A 15,683-nucleotide genomic window follows, 5' to 3' on the forward strand; every position below is an offset into this window, starting at 1 on the left:
AATTTAGAAGGTCATTTACATTTCCTAAGGAAAGAAATGCAAGATTTTATCTAAAAAGTAATCAAGAGACATCTGTGATTTCATCTATGGGAATGGTATTCAACTTATGTTGAGCAGATAAGAATGAGGTTCATCCAGAACATGTTTAACCAGGACATTCTAAGGAATAGAAAAAGCAATATTAAAATATACAAAGGAATTCCATATAAAGAAAATATCGAAGTATACAAATAAGTATCAACACACAAGAACAGTCAGTTTCACCTTCCCCTCCTTCCAGGTTTACTATTAAATTCTATATATTTTTTTTATTTACTTGAAGTACATATAAACCTAATTTAAAAAAAAAAGACTGCAAGTAAATACCTCAGCATGCAATTATGGTGGTAAACTCAGGCAACATGCTATGCATTGCTATCCATGAAAGCCTTTAAAAGTGCAAGGGACTGCATCATCACAGGTCAATGCGATACAAAGGGATTCAGTTACATAACCTTACCAGCATATGAGCAGCTAGCCCTCTTTCCCACACACAAAAAAAAACAGGTGCATATAATACTTTGCATACTTTACATGGCTTTGTGTGCTCAAAGAAAAGACAAGACTCATGACCATCTGCAAAACAAAGTCTGACACAACAAGCAAACACCCAGATTGCCACATACGCTCCACGTATAAACGTTATTCATTAATTCTCACAAACTGCAGCCATAGGCTAGCTGCAGCTTTTCCTTTGGATGTGAAGATAATGAAGGAACTTATTGCTAATTTCTAACAAATACATTAAAAACTCATCATTAACATAAGAAAAGGCAAAAAGTTACTGATGAAAAATAAGTGCTGAAGGTCAAAATAAATGTACACATCAATTTGCGCCCAGATTCGGTTAACGGACAATGTGGGTCTAATTCAATCAGACATCTGACAGGGCGGGAGTGCAGTAAACAGCCATGGCTGACAAATCATCAGCCATGTATATTGAGCCACAAAGCACTGTGTCTGTATCATCTATTCTAAGTCCAGTCCAAGTCATAGAATGTCAGCATGTTACCATGTTACATTGGGAAAAACTGATATAAAAGAAAAGAAATAAACAACCACAAAATTCCAGTGCCACCCAAAAACTTCATAAAGCAAACATACACCCAACTTCTAACAGAGGAATGCAGCACCTGGCATTCAGAATATGTGCAATCAAACTTCTGTTAGGTTTAAAACTAAAAGACACCGACGTCTGCCTGTTAAATTCAATTAGATTCCTTCTAGTATAATATGTAACTTTCTTGACCAATCTGCATAACCATGACTTTTTATGCAAATACATAGAATGTTAATATATTTCGGTTTTGCGGGATTTACATTTAATTCCGAAACGGTAGACTAGGGTTAGCTTTTGTAAAACGCAGTGGAGACGCAGTGAGTGAGGGTTGGCTTCCTGATACAACCCATCGGCCTCAACGTCCACATCACCGGTTTAGCTTTGTCTCCAGGTAGTCCTGGATCTTGTTGATCCTCTCTTCTTGTTGGTCCAGAGCATCTAGGATGATTCCCATGGGGGTCTTCTTCAGGCCCACTCCCTCTATTCTGTTCTCCAGCTTGTTCTTCATGTTCCTCAGGCGCAGAGAAGCGTGGGCTAGGATTACTGTGCGAAAGGGCAGGGAGAGCCAGTTTAGCCTGAGATGAGACCCCCACCCGTAAAATACAAATACAATAATAAAACACCAAGACTGTCAAGAATCTACCCAAAATTAACTACATTTCTCACAAAATCATGCAGAAGTACACTACGTACATACACATACATACATTCTGTATGACTTTTTATGTTCTAAATAACAGGAAGTCCATCCATAGATTTCAAACTGAGATCTAATCAGATTCATCATCGCAGTAAGTAATTATGTTTATTATCCACAATGCAAGAAGGATAGCAACTGTCTCTAAACTGAAAGGTGTGAAAACTGAAGTATGTACTTTCTGCCATCCCCCCTGATCAAGTGGGGAATGTTTTCCTTCTGGACACTCAGTGTTTACAAGGTCTTTCTCCCTGGCAACTGCCTCACATGATCCGAGTGCCACAGAGAAGGGCTTTGGGACGCTTCCCGCTGCGCACCGCCTGTCACTCACCCTAAGCTTAATCCTTCATTCCAGCTCTGCTCCCCACCCCCCCCCAAGCAAGTCAACTTTCATCGTGCATCTCCATCTGGTGCCATGTCGGCCTTTAGACGGCACTTTGTGTCACGGCGCGGCCAAACGCCGTCAACGTTTGATGAAGACTTTTTAAAAGCAGGAGACGCTGCCACTGGTGAAGTTTACAGTGTAACTGTAGACGGAGGAGCACACTTACTTAGCAGTGGGAAAGTTATGCCAAAGACAAAGACCATCACTCCCTCACACAGGGACAAGAGCATGTAGCTGGCTCCCAGCACGGCGATGACAAACAGCATGGGGTTTTTCTTCTTGAAGTTCTTCACGACAGACTTGTTTTCCGCTGCCCACACTGAGCCCACAAACACCAGGGAGACCACTGCCCCTCCCAGCACCATGCCAATGGGATTCAAAAACCTGCAGGGTGATAACAGATTAAGACACAGCTCATGTATTCAGCTTCATATTCTCCATTTTATCAAGCCAGTTGCCACCACCTAGTGGTGAAAAATGTTTAAACGCCTCCTTCTAAAAATAATTTTAATCGCAGTTTAAATTTTAACATTACTAATGCAAGCCCATCCAGGGTATACCCCAGCTTTGTGGCTTGTACTGCCTGGGAATGACTCCAGCAGGCACAAGCTGATTGGGTGGGTTACTGATGTGTAAAATGAGACTAAAAAGTACATGTTACTTGATACATAAAAGCCAGAACATATACAGCTCCCTTTGGTCAATTGTTCAACAGCATTTATTGTACATTATGCAAATAAAACTAGGAAAATTCTTGCACATGTAAAACTTTTAATCCCAATTTCATTATTTCCATATTACTAACTACACAGACGTAGAGCACAATTAACTGGAAATGTTTCTATGTGACATTGCCCACAAAAGCACACCTGTTCTTTTCCTGTTGAAGGGAACGACAGTGTTGAAACATCAGCAGTGAGTCACGAGAGCAACATGCTGGGCTGAAGCCACTCGGCTATACTTAGGGAAGAACATTCAAAATTTCCAGACTGAGATGGAATGAGGGAGACTGAGAATGCTGCCTCTCCAACAGCAGAGAGGATCACACTGGATGACTCATGCAAAACATATTTTCCAAGTCTGCTAAGTTGAAACCACTGAGGACTCACACTGCCATTACAGTTTCCCTCAATCTTTTACATATAAACACCTGATTTCAATTATACGCTGCATATAGTAAAGCAGGGATATATACAAAACCTGTACCAAACAAGGCAGCTAAATATTAATGGTCTATGTAAGATGGCAATAGAAGCAACCAGAAATCCTGTTTATTTGGTAATGAACAAAAACACACGAGTCCAGTTGTTAGCTGCGGAACCTGAAGAAACAAATGAAGCTTTGGATGCTGGAGAATTGTTGATTTAGGATAACTGGAAAATGCTCAGAACTAAAATCTAATAATATTTCAAAGGCTGACAAAATGATGATAGCAAAACATTTCCCATAGTAACACCTTCATACATGGAACTAAATAACAGCTGCATTAAGAGGATGGGCTCTGGGGGCAGGATGCTAGGCGTTCCCTTAAAGCGAGTAATGTTGCACTGACCCAGCCCAGTTAGACTGAACTGGTACAAAAATGATCTCTCTGGAGGACCCAAGCCTATTTTTGTGGCCTTGTGGCCCAGATCCCACACCAATTATGCAGTTTCTGTAGGGCACTGGTGCTCAGAATTACCTGCACACTCTTCCCATGTATGGAAATGGTCACATGAGGACAAAAATGAAATTACTTACACTGGGGGAAACTGGAGTTCAATGTAGCTAAAGATGCAATACAACACCCCACCCATACACATACACACACACACACACACACACACACACACACACACACACACACACACACACGAAACCAGTGCATGGTTCTGCATAGTTTAGCTCATCATTACTGGCGATAACCATTATCAACTAATTCTGAGGTGACACCATTTGATTTGCTGTCCTCCTTGATTTTTTCCTAATTTCCTACTTTACCCTAGTAGTACTGATTGACAGTCCCCCACCCCCACTTAAAACACCAGTGCCGTTCAGACTGATGATCTGGAAAACAAGCACTGATGAGGTTAGCATCTTTGATCTCAAGTCAGCTACTTGAATAAGCTGAATCCAGCACCACTGACTCGTTCCCAATATAGCTCCAGTAACTCACAGAAATATGCAGCAGTGAATTGCATTATAGCAAGACTGGGAAATGATCAAACTGACACTAAACAAATATGTAATCCAATATACTGTAAATGATATTTAGTTTATGTTTTGATGCATCTTCACCATATACGCTTTTAAATAAAACTGAACTGACATACAAGTTATAAACAGGCCAAATATTCCACACTGGAAAATAAGAAACCTAAAAAGACCGTCCCACAGACGTTACCCAAGTGTCGCAGTGAGGCTGCACTTCTCAAAAGGCTCTCAATGACAGATACATCATCTAAATTACATTTCCATGCGCTGGAAACACAAAGTAATTGGCATGTTAATTTAGTCCATACTAAAGGCACGACACCATACTTAAAACTAATGCGCCAAGATGCAACCTTTCTTAACAACTCGATAAAGCTGTAGGGACAACAGTAGGGTAGTTTCCGGGTACATTACGATGCAAACCACGCCTAAATCCTGTCATGGAGAGAGGGCAGATAATATACATACATAAATAATCGCAAAATCGCTGTTGTGATACAGATGACAGTCAAAAACTAGCTTACCCCACAATCAGAAAAAACACAATGGCCACCAGGAAATAATTTGTCTGGTAGTATAAAAGGTTGTTGATCACCCTGTTGTTCCACTTGGCTAAATCGGCGAGGTCAGGCTTGGCGAATCGATCAGGACCGGGAAAGAAATCATCCCAGGGTCTAAATGGTGCAAGCTCCACTTTAGCCATATCTGCCAGTAAGCAACGTTTACCGTACAGCTCAGCAGCTGAAGCACCAGCTATGGCGACCTACAAGTCAGGCTGAGATCTCGGACTGCTCCATATTCTCGCGATAACACGTGAAACCGATAACGTAATCTCCCTATAGGCATAATAGTGACTTTTTCTGTTTTCCCGTGAGTTAAGTATTTGGGTTGCGCTTTTCAGGAGAAATTATTCTCCACTATATCAAATCATTAGAATCCTAATATCTGGAGGATAAAACGGTGCTTTTTTTATCCTCGCATGGAAATAATATTATAGCAGCTCAAATTGATAACAAAAACATATACCAAGAACACAGAATAAAGAAATAAAAGTAAAATGCGGATGTGAATAAATCAATGTAGATTAAAAATAAATATAAACTATCCATCCATCCATCCATCCATCCATCCATCTTCCAAACCGCTTATCCTACTGGGTCGTGGGGGGTCCAGAGCCTATCCCGGAAGCAATGTGCACGAGGCAGGGAACAACCCAGGATGGGGGACCAGCCCATCGCAGGGCACACTCACACACCATACACTCACACATGCACACCTACGGGCAACTCCAATTAGCCTCAGCATGTTTTTGGACTGTGGGGGGAAACTAGGGGACCCGGAGGAAACCCCACGACGACATGGGGAGAACATGCAAACTCCGCACACATGTGACCTAGGCGGAGACTCAAACCCGGGTCCCAGAGGTGTGAGGCAACAGTGCTCACTACTGCACCACCATGCCGCCCCTAAATCTAAACTAAATGTGTGAAAAATAAAACGTACGGATGTGAATTTAAAAAATCGTAAAAGTTTACACTGTGATAAATTTCGTCTATTGACAAACTGTACCACTGGCAGGATCAGCCCAAGGCACTTTTATGTCCTGATGGTAAATGAAAGACTTGTAAAAACAATGAGCTTTTCAGTCAAAACAGTATCATGGTGCGCATAGATGAAGCTCCTCATGATGGCCGAGGACTTCATCAGTATTTTTCCCACTACCACACTGTCTTCCAGGGGATCAAAGCTGATTCCCAGCATATATATCAGATTCTGCAGAAACATATAAATACGTATATATGTAGTATATGATACCATATGTACAACAGTGTCTGCCCTCTCCATTTTTGTGGGTGCACAGGAACTACCGTCAAACAGCGCGGACCGCAAGGCACCCTGGGATAATATGACTCTGGCGCAATATGGCGGATGGAGAGGAACCGTAAGTGTCGCTGAAACGAGAAGCAATTAGTAGGACAAACGACGCTTTTAGACTCGTTGTCGCCAACTGAAAGTACAAGCACGTTTGACCCTTCTTTTACTCTCTCTTTGTAGGGAGAAGAAAAGAAGGAGAATAGAGGAGCTGGCTGAGAAGTTAGTGATGAAATGCTAGAAACTCGTAGCAGGTTTGAGGTTACGCAGCGCAGGCAGTTGAGTACGCATTGGTGTGGAAAATTCCTGGGCTGGTTCAGCCGGCCTTCTGCTAGCTGGTTATCAGCTAACTACCTGTCAAAACAACGCGTCCGATTTGTACTGAGATGCGTTTGGAAACTGTCCGAAAACGCTAAGAGATTGGCTATATCTTGTGTTTTTATTCGTCCTGATTTAGCTAGTTGTCTGGGCATGACCGAAGGTTTTTTGTGATGATTCTTAACATTTTAATATATAACAACTCGACTTGCTAGTTTCCGTTTTGATAATGTAATTTAGAAGTTTCTTTGGTCGAAATATGAACGTATAAGTTGATTGACGTGGAAGGTTTTCTCGGTGCCGGGTTAGTGCCACCAGTGATTGCGTTTTCTGATGGCTTATTATTTTTTTAGTGTCTATCTTTGCTTCTAAGCTACTCTTATAACGTGTTTGTTTTCGAAGTTAAACAAGCTATTGACTTGTATTGACTTGGGTAGTTCTCGGAACAGTTGCAGGTAGATGCGATGAAAAGGTGAAAAACATCAGAATGGCAGATGTTAAGAAATGCGATGCAGGACGTGCGGATTTTGTCTTAGATATCACCAATATTAATCTCAGGATCTCAGGAATCACTTAAACTGAAAGTGAGGTTTTAAACAGTTTATAACAAGCAGGTATGGAAAATGAATGAATTAATGAATGAATATTGATACACATTCATGCATAACATGCATAAACAGTAGAAATTTCTATTTATTCATAGTGCTTTAGTTGTATAGCATGGTTTGCCTAGAGCTTAGTACCTCTTGTCTTGTGGTGTCTGACCTTGGGTGGTTTCTGACTGATATATGTAGCAGAGTTACCTGTGTTTTGTGCAGAATGGCAGTGGACAGCGGACATGGTGACAGCAGCGGAGACTGGGATGGACGCTGGAACCATGTGAGGAAGTTCTTGGAGAGATCAGGTCCATTCACCCATCCGGACTTTGAGCCAAGCACTGAAGTGAGAACTTTGTCAATGTTCCCGTTTTATATCAAGTAGAACCAAAGGTTTCTCAAATAAATGCTTCATTGTAAGGCTTAGAAAGGATATCTGTAGAATTATTTAATGATGTGAATTTTACAGGTTTAATCAAGGCACTTTACCATTAGCAAGCAGCAGTTATGATCAGGCATAGGCTTGTGTGTTTGTGTGTGTGTGTGTGTGTGTGTGTGTGTGGAAACACATACAATACTGTACAGAAGTCTTAGGGAGTCAAAGGAATGATGCTCAAATGATCTTCATGTTGGTGTAAAACTAATATTTTGTCTGTCAAATTGTATGAGTTTTACATTTTCAACAGCTGAGACTAAAATCACCCTCATATTTGCAGTAACTGTCCAATATGTATTTTTTGACCAAAACACTGGCACAGCTGGTATGACTAATCAATACACACTGACTTCTTTAATTAATTAAAGTGAACTGGATATAAAATGTAATGAATATATGGAATGGCTGAGGTGCCTTTGAGGATTGGGAACCAAATTGGTGTTCATCCTATAAGACATCGGTATCTTTTTGGAGAACGGAAGAGATTCCTGGTACTTTGTATTGCGCTATTCTTAATAATGTTAAATTGTGTTTTGGTTTTGAGAAAATATACATACCCATATAAATAGCTTTAAGTATTTCCTTTGACTTTTGTACAGTACTGTATGTATTTGGGAAACTTTCTAATGTAATTACCTGGATACTTCTCTTGTTAATAATAAAACTATGAATAAAATTGTGTATGGAAAATTATGCTGTTATCCTCAGCGTTGTATTAAACTTCTTTTTTTTTAGTCGCTTCAGTTTCTGCTAGAAACGTGCAAGATTCTCGTTATTGGAGCTGGTGGACTAGGATGTGAACTGCTTAAAAATCTGGTATGGTCTTTAAAACTTTATCTAAAAGTAGCTGGACATATACTTATTGTCATTGTTTCATGGCTTTGTTCTGAAAAGGTTTCAGGAGCCTTTTTTCCCTGTAACGTATTCAATAAAATAACGAATATTACAAATTTTCTGGATGGATTTATTATTTTTTTGGTCATAAAAATCTGAAGATTGTATCCTGAGAAATGTCGTAGCATCATTTAGTCATTGTGTGTGTGGCTCTTTCTGGCATCCCAGGCCCTCTCTGGTTTTCGGAATATTCATGTTGTTGACATGGACACCATCGATGTCTCAAACCTGAACCGACAGTTCCTGTTTAGGTGAGGGCTAGAAGCTTTTTTTACTTTTGTCATTTGCAAACTTCACAGTGTGCAGTTGTGGGTTTGCAGTGCTAGCAAAGATAGAAGCATTGAGTCTTCATAATTCATAGTAGCAAGGATTTATGTAAAATCAATCACAGCTTCATTTAATCCATTGAGAATTAATACAGTGGTCAATGGGAAGGGAGAGACAGTGGACTGTAACCCAACCAACATCTTCAAAGAAAAATATCTAGCTTGACTTGTATCTGATTAATAAATGAATGAGCTATCTAAAATAGTGACTGATATATATACCGTACTTCAAGTTTCCTATATATAACATCGCCAATGTGATATGCCATTTTGTCTCTCTCATTGTATACCACTATCAGATAACTTCATGTTAAGTTTACTGTAATCCCTGCCATTCTGAATCTGTGGTTTTTTGTATAATATTTTGTAAAGAGCTAAAGATGTCGGACGGCCCAAGGCAGATGTGGCAGCCGACTTTGTCAGCAGCCGTATACCAGGATGCTCTGTGGTTCCGTATCCTTGGAAACTTATTCCGTTTACATTCTACCAACAGATAAAACATGAAGCTTTATGTCACAATTTCCAAGATTTATTTTGAATATTTCATAATTGAATAAATCATTTTTCCTTAACAAAAACTGTTTCAGACACTTTAAGAAAATCCAAGACTTTGACGAGATATTTTATAAACGTAAGGAGTAGTATTGATAGCCTTTTTGCGACTTATAAGGTTAAAAAATAAAAGGCTTTGTATTGCATGGCATTTGCCAAAATGATTGGTGGTCATTGATTAATCAAGATCCCTTTTTCATTTGATTGCCAGAGTTTCACATCATTGTTTGTGGACTGGATTCCATCATTGCTAGGAGATGGATGAATGGAATGCTGGTGAGTAATATTTAAAATAATACTAGCAGCTACATAAATTTAAATGTATTTATTTATTTGTATATACTAAAATGCATCACACTGGCTTTTGTCCTGCTCTACAGATGTCGCTGCTATCTTACGATGATGGTGTTTTGGATCCAAGTTCCATTATACCCCTTATTGATGGGGGTACGGAGGGCTTCAAGGGAAATGCTCGTGTCATTCTCCCCGGCATGACAGCCTGCATAGACTGCACCCTGGAACTTTACCCACCCCAGGTCAGACCCATGCAGATTAATCTGACACATCGTTCCCATGGAACCCAGTGTTTGCCAGGCTTCTGTTTTTAGAGCCATTTGCCAAAATGATTTTAGGTTTTTGATCAATCACGTGGTCAGACTTAGTGTATCTAAGCCTGCTGAGTGCCAGTGATTGTATTACATGTGGTATATGCCATTAATTACCAAGTTGGGTGATTAAAAAAAAAAGCATTGTTTAACACCCCATTTAACAAAATATAATGTCCTCTCGTCTTATTGCCATTTGTGCATCTAGTCTTTATGAAAGCAATGAAATTCAGCGTGTACTTGCTTGCAAGTAGTATTTTTTTGGAAATGAATAATCCGTACATCACATGTTTAAGTTAGACCATTAACCAAATATTAAAAACTTGAGAATATTTCGCGAATAAAAATGCTGCAGTAAAATATATTTTAGTTTTGTGTGGAGCAAATTGCTTTGCGTAAACTTTTTTGATATATTAAAATTATTTGTTGCTCTGATGTGATGAGTTTTATATCATTTTGGCGAAAATGGTAGCTAAAACTCAAAGAACACAAAAATAAAAATGTTTTTAAATCTTTCAATTGCATGTAACCCACAATAAGCAATCAAGTGTATGACGAAATGTATATTTTTGCTCAATTTTTGGTTAGTTTTCTCATTTATTTTTTCCATCTCCATAAATCTTGCCATGGACTACACCAGTGGCAAAATTGACATTTTAAATAATAAAGTTTTATAATTTGCATTTGTCATCAAAAAAGTGTAAAATATTTGAGTAACTTGGTACGTTTATGGCAGGGACGGATTATGGGTTGTGTGGGCCCCTGGGCAAAACGTTCCCGAGGGCCCCCCCACCACCACCACCACAACCACCACAATTCAAGGGCCCTTGGCAGCCAAACGCCCTCCCTATAGAGTCAGGGGCCCTTGTAGGCAGAGGATCAAAGAATGTAGGCCCTCTAAAATAGACAAACGAAAATACATTGTTGATAAGTGTTGCAAATTGTTTTGGGCTAGGGGCCCTGGGCAGCGGCCCCGCTGGCCCGGTCCGTAATCCGTCTCTGGTTTATGGAGGGTGGGTGATGGTAAGCACTATTTCCTCACACTTCTGGGACCAAGGTTTTAGTCTCCGTTATGATTAAATGTGTGCGGAGTTTGCATGATTCCCCCGAACTTTATCGTGGCGTTTCCTATGGGTACTCCAGTTATCCTCTTCACTGTCCAAAAAGAAAAGAACGCTCAGGTAAATTGGAATTGCCAGATTGCCTGTAGGTGTGCTTGTGAGTGAATGGTGTGTGAGCGTGCCCTGCGATGGGCTGGTGCCCCATCCTGGGTTGTTCCCTGCCTGGTGCCCAAAGCCTCTGGGGTAGGCTTTGGACCTCCTGTGACCCTGAATAGGAGAAGCGGTACAAAAAAATGGATGGATTGCTGGATGGTATGTTGCAAGAATGAGTTTAAGGTTAGGTGCGATTAATCACAGACAACGCTGCGATTTACAAATTTTTTAATCGATTCACAGCCCTAATTTTTATATTACATAAATATATCTTTATATTTATATTCTATATAAATTTATATAAAACGTTTGATTTTTTTTGCAGATTAATTTCCCAATGTGCACCATTGCCTCTATGCCCCGACTACCTGAACATTGCATTGAGTATGTTAGGATCCTTCTATGGCCCAAAGAAGAGCCCTTTGGGGGTAAGTTCCAAAGCTCCCCTGCAATGATTTTGGATTATTACAAGTAATAATTAGATCTCTTTGTGAGAAGGTCTAGGGAAATTCTAAATACAAAATTAGTCCAGTTATTTTTATGATTATGAATTCAGTGGGTTTGGATAGTGGTGGGGAATATGGCGACATTTTTTCCATGATTGGTTACAAATGTTTCCATAATACACATTTCAGAGCTATCACCAGGATCACGATACAGCATTTACTTTTACTGGCAGTCCTAGGATTATAAAAGAGTTGGTTCCCTAAATCTGTCTTTAAGTTGAATTTGTAGGTATGTCAGAAAAATTATAATACAGCACATGATGATAAGAATTATATATAATATAATATAATATAATAATAAAAGTAACTGCATACTGTACTGTATGTTGAGCCGATGAACCATTGAAGCCATGCAGTTACAAAGTAGTGTGTGTTTATTACAAATTTATTACGTATTAGATTTAACTAGATTTAAGATACGTACAAGAAGTAGCGACGCAGCCGCCGTCTGCTAACCACCTGAAATGTTTGCACCCCACACATGTGCGGTGTCTGGCTGTGCATATGTGTCCTCAGCCGCAGCATCTTCCAGACTGAAATAACAGAAGCAAACATTTGTTAATGGTGGAAAAAAATAAAATCTTACTAAATCTTATTTGATTTTTAAAAATGTATCCATTATTTGTTTGCATTTGTTGTAACCTGAGTTCAGAACTGTGCAGTAACAGTATTGAACAACGTGCTAAATTTCATTTCTAGACATCTTTTGAAACTTCTAATACAAAAAAAAATGTTAGGTTATTTTATATGTACATTTTTTTGCATATTTTAATAATTAAGTTCATCTTTATGATGCTTTAAGCAGTGTTTCTTGTAAGGATAGACTTGCAGGTTAAGTGATTAAATGGTTAATTACTACATACGTTCCAAAAAAAATAACATTGCAATCTATATAATGGGTCGTGGTTCTAAAGCAAACATCACGATATGACATTTTGACCATGTCTGTGGTATTAGTGGTTTAATCAATGATGCTTTCAAATCTGCCCTTTTGTGCTTAGATGGAGCAGCCCTTGATGGAGATAACCCAGAACATATTCAGTGGGTGTTCCACAAGGCCCAGGAGAGAGCCTCCGAATTCAGCATCACTGGAGTCACCTACAGACTAACACAGGGTGCGTGCAGAGCGGTGCACCTTCACTAACAGCCCGTAACTTCATAAACCTTATGATGCCTTGTTTTACTAAATTATGTTTCTATTAATGCTCTTACTAGTAATTACTGTTTCATGCTAGGCTCCTGTCACTGTAAGCTGCAGTAATATATGCTCTTTAGAGATGTATGCGAATAAGTTGTGGCGCACAGACTCCTCCCCACAGCAGGAATAAAGGCCACATGTGCAGCTGGTGGAAAGCATGGTGAATCTTTAGCACGTCTGCCTTTCCAGCATTAACATAGACTCTGCCCTCAAACTACGTTTTCAGCTGGACATGTTCGCTTTGTTCTCAGGTGTGGTGAAGAGGATCATCCCGGCAGTTGCATCTACAAACGCTGTCATTGCTGGTATGTGGAGTATTTGTTACACTGTGTAATAATTGTGCAGCAAATCACATCTAGCACTTTATATCATGGGTGCTTTTGTAAATGCCAAAGAAAAAAGGTTATTTTCTTTTTTTCCTCTAATCACCCTACTCAAGTTAATACTATTTGTCATTTTCTTTCATGTTAGATGAGATAAGCCAATATATTTCCACATATCAGATTACACTATACTTCCAATGTACCATATATCAATATTAGCATTTTTATTACTTATTTTTTTTATTAGTAATATTCTAACCCTATTCCCCCCCCACCCCCACCCCCCAAATTTTAGCTGCCTGTGCCATGGAAGTATTTAAAATTGCTTCCAGGTGAGTATGACAAGTTCTTTCCTTCTCCAAAGCAGACATTCCGGTGAGATGTTATGTTATTGTAAAATGTACCGGTTAATTATAATTTATCCATTAAATTTCTTGCAGCGCTTACATTCCGCTGAATAATTACCTGGTGTTTAATGATGTTGATGGGCTGTATACCTATACTTTTGAAGCTGAGCGAAAGGTGAGCCCTTGCACTGCTAAAGTTTACTTCCTCTCACTTAATGCCTAGAAATTTTTAAAAATTAAAAAAATATATATTTTTCTGTCTTCAGGAGAACTGCCCAGCTTGTAGCCAGATCGCTCAGGACCTGCGCTTTCCACCTTCAGCCAAACTCCAGGAGGTCCTTGAGTATCTGACTGAGAACACGTCCCTGTGAGTGATCTCTCTGAAGACTGAGCTTGTGGTACCCCACATGTGTGGGTCTGAGGAAACAATTTCTCTGGACTAGGGAATAAATTCCACCGTGTTTTGTTTTTTTTAGACAAATGAAATCTCCCGCCATTACAGCAACACTGGAAGGAAAAAACAAAACACTCTACCTACAGGTTTGCTATAGTAATAATAGTAGATAACATGACTAAACAAATCCCTGTTTTATTTTGATAAAATGTAAAGGTTATTCTTTGTAATAAATATACATTTTTTCAGACTGTGGCCTCCATTGAACAAAGAACAAGATCAAATCTCAGCAAAACGTTAAAAGGTAACAGTCCTTTAGCCAGCGTCATTTTTCTAAATATTCAGCATATATTTTGAGTGCTTTGAACTATCAGCATGCTATGTGATTGTTTTCAGAACTGGGTTTGGTCGACGGACAGGAATTGGCAGTTGCCGATGTCACTACCCCACAGACGGTCCTCTTCAAGCTTCGTTTCACCACATGATATTTTGGGGTGGCACCCAAAAAGTTCCGCTTAATGCACAAGCAAGAAGCAGTACTGTAATCAATATTCTCCTCCTACAGAATATAGGAAGGACACAGCAATGAAACTTGAACATATTTAAATATATTTAATGCAACTATGTATATATAATTAATGCTGTGGTAAGTTCTTCATTATAGACCGTTTTGTATTAAGCCTGGCATATTTAACATTTTACCAGAAGCATGGGCAACTCGACAAAGGCTCTGACATTGATATTTCACTTTGAGACAATTTGCAGTCTGGTCTCACATTAGACTTGAGATGATTTTCTATGCACTGAAAGAGCATAAGTAAAGAATTTGGTGTATAATGTATGTAAGGCTTGCCTTCAGCAGTGTACCTGCTACGTGGCAGGTGTTAAGCGATGTGTGAAAATAGTCACTTTGCTTGTAGCTGACATTTACCTGTAATTGGTACTCTTGGCTTTCCAAAATTGTTCAGCTTAATTCTTTGTGTCTGTACTGGAACATGTAAATAGTTTACTGAGGCACTTGTAGATGCGAGATTTACTTAAATTAAACTTTCTGGTTAAACTTTAGATCTCTCTTGGCTTTGAATAGACCTGAGGTTTTTTTTGCCGCACACGCAAATAGTGTAAATGCAATCAATGTAAGGCATTTCATCTTTAAAATCTAATCTAAATTAGTTGTTAGGTGTAGGTGGTCATTTCGAGCTGTTTTTTTACATTGAAATTTGAGTCCTAATAAAAGAATTGTTTTTATTAATTAGACATGTTCTGGGATTGTACTGTAACCCATCTATATCTTAATGATACATCCATCTAACATAGCACTTATCCAGTGCAAGGCTACGGTGAACCAGAAGCAGCACGTAGAAATGATGCTAAACCGTCTCAGGTCACATGCTTACGCTTACTCCATGTGTAATTGAGAGACATAAATTTATATAACCACATTTTTTTTTGCTGGGAGTGGAACTGGTGCACCTGGGGGAAACCCATGGAGAAAATGTAAACTCCACACACAGCGGGAGTGCAAAATGAACCCTTACAGTGCAGTGAGGGGCTTGGTTTATTTGGAATAATCCTGATATTCAGTCCTACTGATGAAGCTAATATTACCTTACATGTCCTGAACCAATTGATAAGGAAAAGGGGAAAAAGGTTAGCATATGACCAATGAATGTCATTTTTAGAGGCATCAGTCTGTATGTACAGGAATATTGGTCTGGATTTTTAAAT

The 15,683-nt window shown here is 39.3% G+C and overlaps 2 protein-coding genes across 7 annotated transcripts; one reads left to right on the top strand and one right to left on the bottom strand.

Moving 5' to 3' along the window:
- Positions 1-254: 254 nt before the first annotated feature.
- On the bottom strand, positions 255-5,164 carry LOC125745453 (PRA1 family protein 3-like). The gene is made up of 3 exons (XM_049018359.1): positions 4,899-5,164; positions 2,348-2,565; positions 255-1,642 (listed from the first exon to the last, which is right to left on the bottom strand). Exons 1-3 carry the CDS (start codon positions 5,075-5,077, stop codon positions 1,467-1,469), a joined length of 573 nt encoding a protein of 190 aa, XP_048874316.1. The 5' UTR covers positions 5,078-5,164; the 3' UTR covers positions 255-1,466.
- Positions 5,165-6,208: 1,044 nt separating this feature from the next.
- LOC125745437 (NEDD8-activating enzyme E1 catalytic subunit) lies at positions 6,209-15,020 on the top strand. Of its 6 annotated transcripts, none has more exons than XM_049018336.1 (18): positions 6,217-6,316; positions 6,430-6,468; positions 7,383-7,506; positions 8,332-8,412; positions 8,659-8,741; positions 9,189-9,269; positions 9,404-9,447; positions 9,580-9,644; positions 9,749-9,904; positions 11,513-11,615; positions 12,695-12,808; positions 13,143-13,196; positions 13,510-13,546; positions 13,655-13,736; positions 13,828-13,928; positions 14,038-14,101; positions 14,205-14,259; positions 14,352-15,020. In XM_049018336.1, exons 1-18 carry the CDS (start codon positions 6,297-6,299, stop codon positions 14,438-14,440), a joined length of 1,392 nt encoding a protein of 463 aa, XP_048874293.1. In that variant the 5' UTR covers positions 6,217-6,296; the 3' UTR covers positions 14,441-15,020. The 6 variants fall into 6 exon arrangements, with proteins under 6 accessions (XP_048874295.1, XP_048874293.1, XP_048874294.1 ...); XM_049018337.1 differs by having other exon boundaries at positions 6,280-6,316; positions 6,430-6,524; XM_049018340.1 differs by having other exon boundaries at positions 6,300-6,316; positions 6,430-6,529.
- Positions 15,021-15,683: the final 663 nt, after the last annotated feature.

The sequence above is a fragment of the Brienomyrus brachyistius genome, chromosome 6, assembly GCF_023856365.1.
Source record: "Brienomyrus brachyistius isolate T26 chromosome 6, BBRACH_0.4, whole genome shotgun sequence".
Classification (NCBI taxonomy): Eukaryota; Metazoa; Chordata; class Actinopteri; order Osteoglossiformes; family Mormyridae; genus Brienomyrus; species Brienomyrus brachyistius.

Bases quoted from the DNA above. Each gene is read 5' to 3' on its own strand.
- LOC125745453 (XM_049018359.1), bottom strand. From the start codon at position 5,077: ATGGCTAAAGTGGAGCTTGCACCATTTAGACCCTGGGATGATTTCTTT. The intron at 2,566-4,898 runs GTAAGCTAGTTT...ATCACCCTGCAG, and splicing joins GTGTTTTTTCTGATTGTGGG to GTTTTTGAATCCCATTGGCA. The intron at 1,643-2,347 runs GTAAGTGTGCTC...CCTTTCGCACAG, and splicing joins CATAACTTTCCCACTGCTAA to TAATCCTAGCCCACGCTTCT.
- LOC125745437 (XM_049018336.1), top strand. From the start codon at position 6,297: ATGGCGGATGGAGAGGAACC. The intron at 8,742-9,188 runs GTGAGGGCTAGA...TATTTTGTAAAG, and splicing joins AACCGACAGTTCCTGTTTAG to AGCTAAAGATGTCGGACGGC. The intron at 9,448-9,579 runs GTAAGGAGTAGT...TTTGATTGCCAG, and splicing joins TGACGAGATATTTTATAAAC to AGTTTCACATCATTGTTTGT.